The 7,404-nt window shown below is 44.8% G+C and overlaps 2 protein-coding genes across 2 annotated transcripts in view; both read right to left on the bottom strand.

Moving 5' to 3' along the window:
- T265_02944 (hypothetical protein) overlaps positions 1 to 6,080 on the bottom strand; it is a gene marked incomplete at both ends in the record, with an annotated part of 104,689 nt that extends 98,609 nt beyond the window's left edge. Inside the window, 2 exons of the mRNA XM_009167308.1 lie at positions 1,152 to 1,323; positions 5,746 to 6,080. Of these exons, the coding sequence (XP_009165572.1) occupies positions 1,152 to 1,323; positions 5,746 to 6,080 (507 nt within the window). The remainder of the gene's footprint in view (positions 1 to 1,151; positions 1,324 to 5,745) is intronic.
- Positions 6,081 to 6,467: 387 nt separating this feature from the next.
- Positions 6,468 to 6,986, bottom strand: T265_02942 (hypothetical protein; the record flags this gene model as incomplete). The annotated part of the gene is made up of 1 exon (XM_009167306.1): positions 6,468 to 6,986. One exon carries the CDS (start codon positions 6,984 to 6,986, stop codon positions 6,468 to 6,470), a length of 519 nt encoding a protein of 172 aa, XP_009165570.1.
- Between the last annotated feature and the right edge of the window lie 418 nt (positions 6,987 to 7,404).

Raw genomic sequence — 7,404 nt, 5'->3', positions numbered from 1 at the left:
TCCATATACATGATCATCAACAATAAAAAGCTGGGGGTGATGACCTACATATCCTCCTCCTACATTCATCTGGCCTCAAACACGTCACATTCTGCTCAAATGTTGCTTGATCTACCGGAACATGGAAGAACTAAGGACCGGTTTACCATCAGCAAGTTGGAAAAGGCGAGCGAAAAAAAGATGCCAGAATAACGGAGTGATACTATGCAGTTTCAGAAAGTAACCGAATGTACATAGGTCCCAGCTGAAGCGACTTGATCGGTAAGTTCAAAATTTCTTTAAATTACGCAGTAGTTGAGCAACTGAGTGGCTGTAAAAAACATGAAACTGATTCCACTCTCAGGAGCCTGCAACCGTAACAAGCTATACTGAGTAGTGAACAATGCAATAGAACGATTTTAGTCAAATGAAGCACGTCAGATGAACTAGGTACATTAGCTGAGCAGTGACAGTAGTTCCTGATTAAAACAGACTTTACTACGAAGAAAATTGTAATGGGTGCATCCTGACGGGTTGCACGGTAAGTCACCACTGACGAGAAACACCTTTGGGAAGGATCCTCTATGACAGTAAAACAGACAACAGACCACTGACCAACGTTCCAGCTATTCGCTAATAGTTGTGCCAATAAGACATGGACTTTGGATTACCGGTACTAAAAAAACATCACATAGCCGAAAATAATCCGCTAGTCAAGGTTGGAAAGTGCCAGCTTGCACAAGCGGGATCTAAGTACTTTTCGAAACGTAATCAGAATACAGAAGGAATAAAACAGGTCAGATCGAGGTGTAAGAACCTGCATAACAATCGGAACGGGCGTGACGCGGTTGCTGTAAGCCGAGTGTCAAAGAACAAAATGGTCCTCTTTACGTGGTTCCACCTTGGGATTGGGATATCAAGGTGCTCGCTTCGGTTGAAGCTCATTAAGTTCACCTGATACCGTCTTGCCATCACAGATCAACACTGAATAGGCCAAGACTGTGAAATCTGTGGCAGAACATGATTGAAACGACCGACATTTGTGGAAAACACTGCAGGCACTAAGGATGATTGGAAACGTAGTCGTACCATGCAAGTCATCCCAGACAAGGATACAGTATGAGCTGTTTTAGTACTTGAAACATTGTACGGCTAAAAGCCGATTGACAAACCTGTAAAGTTTTCTGCTGTTCCTGTGTGAATTTCTCGCCTCTTAGTTGTTTCTTCCATAAAACGATGTAATCTCGGACCATGCGCCGGTGTTTCTGAATAAATGCCCAGGACCACATCCGACGCCGTCGCCTGATCGATTCTTCAAGAATTGCAGTATACGCATATCTCCACCTGAACAATAGGATAATATCCAGAATCAGCGCCCGTCGGTGATCTTTTTATTACAAGTCCCTACTCCTCATACTCAGCCTACAGGAAAAACTAAAACATCATGTAAACAACAGCCCAACGGAAGCTGTCCACAGAGATCCGCAGATGCCGTCCATCTCTGAACGAGGCTCCCAAACTACCGGTTGCCATGTGTTTCGTTTAATGAGGTCCTATCTGTGATATGCAGCTACCCTTGAAAGATTAAGGCGAATCAGGGAAGAAAAATTTAGATTATCGATACACTTCATCATCCTTGACAGGAGCACACCAGCCTAAACAATGGTGTCTAAATGTCATGCAACACTGAGGGAAGAAATTTCCAGCATAGCTAAAAGAGAAAAAGGACTGTGAATAAAGTCTAATCTTGTTACCGTTCGACAACAATAAGATCGGCAAACAATAAGATTGTGACAATATTCTACCTCCAGTTATGTTGCTTGATCCAGATTCCTAGCACGGCACACATTTCTGTCAAGTCATTTGTTGTCCACCTCGCAGCTTGCACCATTCTGAAGGAGCCAGGAAAACGGTGTTCCAGCATGCGAGGCAAACAGCCGAGCCACCGCAAATGGATGCTGGATGTTCTCCGCGAATAAAGTACCTGTTGCACAACCAAATAAGCGTTTTCTCTAATTACATCTTTACGAACCCGCTGACGCATTCTGACAGCAGCAACACACCTGAGGCATCGGTGACCGTAAACCTCATGACACCACACATCAACTTCCCGCAGAGGCCATGCTTCACAACCGTACACCAATACAGTCCTTCATGTAGCCTGCTACCACGATCCTCGAGGCGTGGTTAAATGCTTTTTGGAAGCCACAATTAGGACGAATTAGCACTAGCAATTTGAGCTTTTCAAATCGGAAATACGGCGTCATAACACACTTCCATCAGGGCTAATATAACTATCGAGATATGTAGAATTTCTTCACAAACCTCAGTGCTTCTCCGGCAGTGCTTCTTACGGCAGTGAAGCATCGGTGTTGAACACTGATGTCATGCTGTCGATGATGATGATGCTTCCCCTTGAATCGTAAGGGGCAGTTCCTGATGACCAACCGAGTCAAAAGCAAACTGAGATCGAGAAAAACCGTAATTATTGGTCGTCGGAAGAAGTGGTACAGCACTGTCGTGACCCCTACCCAGACAAAACTCAATTTGATTCTCGCGAATCTGACTCTTCAAATGACGGATCAACCCGTGTAGGATAACGCCAGAAAGCATATTAGAAGCTGTGGTCAGTACATTGATGCTCCAGTGTTTTTTCGAACGTCTTCGCTCCTGGAGGAATCACCGTCAAGATGCTCCAAACTGTCGGCGTTCTACATTCCAGATACTCTGGAGTAAATTTGCCAGGACAGCTACGACAAACTCGCCACGTTATCTGAAAAAAGCAGGATGCAAATCACTTGGACCAGGTGCCCTGTTAGATGGAGCAATGAAACTGTACGCCAGACATTCAATTTCGATGACGGGTTGGTACAAACGTTCCAATCGGTTTCATTTTACCATTCGAGGTTGAGTTGATTGTCGCCAACTTAACTTTTCCTCAGTGTTCAGCCCATTGCTCGAAACGTTTCTGTGAACGAAATGGGGTGCGCATTTTTTGGGTCACCTGATTAACATCCATCGTCCTCGGACCAGTTGATCGGATTAGCTGGAACAGTGTGTGATTGTTCCTCGTTACAGCTCGTCCTCGGACCAGTTGATCGGATTAGCTTGAACAGTGTGTGATTGTTCCTCGTTACAGAAAGTTCCTCCATTTCTCTGGCATTTATGATATGATAGAGTTCTCTGTCAATGTTTAGGCCAATTATCCTGCATTCGAGGAATCTGTGCGTGCCATCACAGGCAATTCTTGCTGGTAGAGTTCTCCTAGCTTCAATCGGAGCTGCTGATTGTGACGAGATTGTGCGAGTGACCTCGGGCAGACGGTAAGCAAGGCTGAGAATGGTTTTTTACGCCTCTCTCCAATGGTCATCCAGGCAACCACTATGCCCGTCAAGTTCCGGAAACTTCTCAACTAACTCGGCTAAAGGGTCGATTTACGTGCGGTAAACCGAATACCTCTGCACCAACCGATGTAATCCAGAGAAAAAGCGAAAGGAAGCGTGTACCTGCACAGTACGGGTATCGGTGTCCAGTGGTGTAGCCCAAAATGTACGACAATCTTGCATCGAAGATCTCCACCGATGACTGATTGCCAAATGATCTAATTGAGACGATAATTGGTTGGTGGCCAAGTCACACGGCTGAAAGTTTGTGCTGGCTAGGAATTACCGTTCAGCACATAAATGAATTCATTTCCCATTATCTGTGCGATGAGTGTCGATCCCAAATCGTTCGCAGAAATGGGCTTCCTCAGGACTTAACCAGTTAGACTGAATGTCAGAATCACGGTATCTGAACTTCTTGATGACCGGAGAATGGAATTTGCCTTTCCCAGCCCCAGAGATACCGTCTGTCAAAGTGTACGCCGACACAACAAACGCCGTTTACCACGCCTGGGTGCGTTGATGTTGATTGGGCCAATCAACTTAACAGCTCAAAGGCGAATATTGACTGAAATCTAATCTAATAAGCTATACTCAGCCTTAGGAGTAAGCGCATTTTCCACAGTGTGGAAACCATGAGCCATTGCACTAGGATCGCCAGACAACCAAAGACCAAATTGTGAAGAATCTGGGTTCCGCCGAATACTTTGAGGTGTACGACAGAACTGAGAAAACAGATGGAAAGACTTTGTTTGATGAGGGTGAACCGCGCACATACGGACGGTGGTCCCAGTGGCTGTACCATGTGTGATCCGATAGCGTAGGACAAATAAAGCAACTCGAGTATACGAAAAAAGAAAGCAATCAAACGGTTAGGAGTGATACAACAGCCTACTGATTGCGTAGCACAGCTGTGCAGACTAATACCATCAACCGCTGCTGCGGTAAGCTTCGTTCATGTAATAGCTCAGCCGAAATTCATTGTCTTGCTTCCAAGCTTCGTTTCCAAAATTTGTGTCTCCATCATACGGAATACAGTCGTTATTTGACTGAGATCTTTAACGACCGTCTTTTTTGTACTCTGTAAAAGGGCACCCAGAATAAATGGCAATACCCAGGAAACAAGGGGATGCATCAGGTTCGGAGAGCATTTGAAACGCTACGGTACGGTATCCGAAGTGGTCAACCATCAGCATTTATTGTTAGTGTATTGCGGTATATGATGATGATTCTACGCACACGCAGAATCACATAAGGATATGCCTTAGAGTTAAGTCTACTCGTCTTTCTCATTCCACCACATTTATTTGTCACTTAAGCTGCATGCATAAAATCTGAGCAGCGGGCCAGACCGACAGAATAACTGTGCTTCCATTTTGTTATGCGACGCAATCCAAACTGCCTTTTTATCACAAAGCTTGGTGCCGATTCCCACAAACTTTTGCTTCCATTTGTATGTGTCTTCTGTGAAGTACTCAGCGATCGTTGCACTGTAGGAAAGGATTACCATCATTACTTTTGGCGAACGTTTGTCGTGCACGACTTTTTCAGTCCAATTTTTGGGGGAAGGTTCGACATGAACGACCCTAGTTCGAGGTAAGCTGTTCATACCGTCCGTTAGTTCGCTTTCAGGACGGTACTGCAGAATGTCTTCCGACTCGAATTTCAGCGGATGTCTGAGTGATACACCTTGCACGATTTTCAGCAAAGACAAGTCGGGGACCCGACATTCGTGTCCGTGTCACCCAACGCCAATTGGAGGTGGACTGGTACCACAGATATTCGGATGCACAAAGATGCCATATAGGTCCATGTATCTTGACATCCAAATACATACCGCTAGTTAATAAGTACACTTTTCTCGGACAGCTTGACAAGTTTTTAGAGAATTTTTCCTGGTAGACAAACAATGGGTTACCACTCTGGCATCCGCTTTCATTCCCCAGCCAGAAAGCAGTAAGAAGAGCTTTCTCGGTATAAGCCAGACAGATGACTGCGACAAGTACCTCTAATCATCTTTGGAAATGGGGTCTCTGAAGCTGACACGGTACGATCCAAAGGGTAGGCTCTTACTTGCGGTCAACAGGTGAAAAGTTTCACTAGAACAATTTCTAATCATAAGCTTCACAAAAGTAGCAGCCAAATTATTTAGCATTTGGATTGGTGTTGTTGGCCATTTATCCGACACAGCCAACTCTTCCACTAACTAGTCAAAATAACTGGGAAATTTCCTTATCGAAATCCAGAAAGGCTAAGTATATCATGCTGTACATGGAGCAAGCCAGTCCAGCGCGCAATCACGCTCTGAAGTACCGGTTTTTTGAGGGAATTAGCCGAAGAATAAATCCAATATAAGTTGAAAAATCGACTTGTACCAACTTACCATATACTCGGGTGACCTTTCGTAGGGATTTGCGGGCGGTATTTCCGGTACTTATTTTGAGTGATCATTCTATCCGTTGCATCCAAGAAAGAAGTCACATCATGATATTGAAATAAACTGAAGTTCAACTGGATCTCCGAAAAATTCACATCAAGTTGGACTTGTGGAACCGTGAAATCACTGTCTTCAGGCCGCGTATGGATATGCAACGTAGCAGTTGATGATATTGGTTGTAGCACTATACTATTATCAGAGATATCGGAACTTACAGTAACTGAGTCCCGTTTTCGGATTCTCAGGACTTGCAATGGAGTTCCGCATGGCAGTCTAGGCATGCGTAACAAATGATCAATGTACAACTTACACGAAGTGGGCCCCTCGACTTATTGCTAAACTCTATCGAGTCATGATTCCAGTACACCCCCAAACTATCAAGTTTGACGAGCTGAAAACGTTAGGAACGATAAACTTGACATGCCTTGTAGAATTCCCGAACCGATTCTTCTCTGACAGGAGCTACCTTGTCATGGGGTGTGAAGGTCTAAAACAGCGTGAGAGATGACCCACAAATGCTCACTTTGAAAAATAGGCCACTTAGTGTGAACCCAAGTGAAAATATCTGCCCAGGAATACTGAATCCGTCTTCGTAGCGAATGTGGATGTTCTTTACCTCAACTTGCAAATTCTTAATTATCTGAGCTGCTAGCTTTTCCGCAAACGAATCAGGCTTCGCTTGAACCTTCCGACCTAATGACGACTAGCATACAGGAAATGCAACATGTACCAGCTCTTCCACTTTGTGCTCTGGCCTCCTCGATATCACGCAGTTCCTTCATCTTGGAATCTCTTCGGTAGATCTTTTCTTTTTCTTCATCATATTTTACAGCTATTGTGCAGGTTAGCGGTCGGGTCACATGAAAAATCCTACCGGAATTCGGAACAACCAGCACATAGAGACCATCAAGTTCCGCAACAGTGGGTTCCGTGTACAAGTTTTTGAAGGGAATTTTCAGTGTAAGTGAGCCTACTAATAGAGCGAAACAACACAACCCACTTATGTGGCCCTGAAGAACCTTGACCGGAAGGTTGAGACTATCGAACGCGTTTGGCTTAATATCTAGGTTTTCCAGTTGCGCATTTCCACCTAACAGCCCAATTTTCAACTGAGAAGCATTTAAGGCTTCAATATAATCGCCTGCATATTTATTAATTAAGTCCACAATGAGCGACTCGAAGACCATCCCGACCAGATGGACGACACACGGGGTATGATTCTCCGCTTTCGGCTAGAGACCCAAAAAAAATCTCCATCGCTGGTTGGTTAGAAAGTGTTCGACGGTTACCTAGCTCGGGAGGAAATAGGACAGGACAGCACTTCTTGAACAGGACGGGAAAGTTAGCTTTTCAACAGAGTTTTGATTTAAATTTTCGTCCCCTTCAAATATATGATTCTCCATGGCTGCGCCACTCATCCCCTCCATTTATTCCACGGCGGTTCCCTCATCATTCACGGATTCACAGATTGTTACACAGGATCGTGACTTTCGCCCAAGTTTCCCGGGTCGCTTTTGTTCTTTCGGTCGGCGGCTGTCGTTCACCTGGAAGGCACAAGTGGAAAAAGGGTATAGCACTGCTCTTTATTTTCTCAGCGCCGGGCAG

The sequence above is a fragment of the Opisthorchis viverrini genome (assembly GCF_000715545.1).
Source record: "Opisthorchis viverrini unplaced genomic scaffold opera_v5_38, whole genome shotgun sequence".
In the NCBI taxonomy this organism is placed as follows: domain Eukaryota; kingdom Metazoa; phylum Platyhelminthes; class Trematoda; order Opisthorchiida; family Opisthorchiidae; genus Opisthorchis; species Opisthorchis viverrini.
Note: the sequence above shows the minus strand (reverse complement) of the source record. Positions and strands in the feature narration are given on the sequence as shown.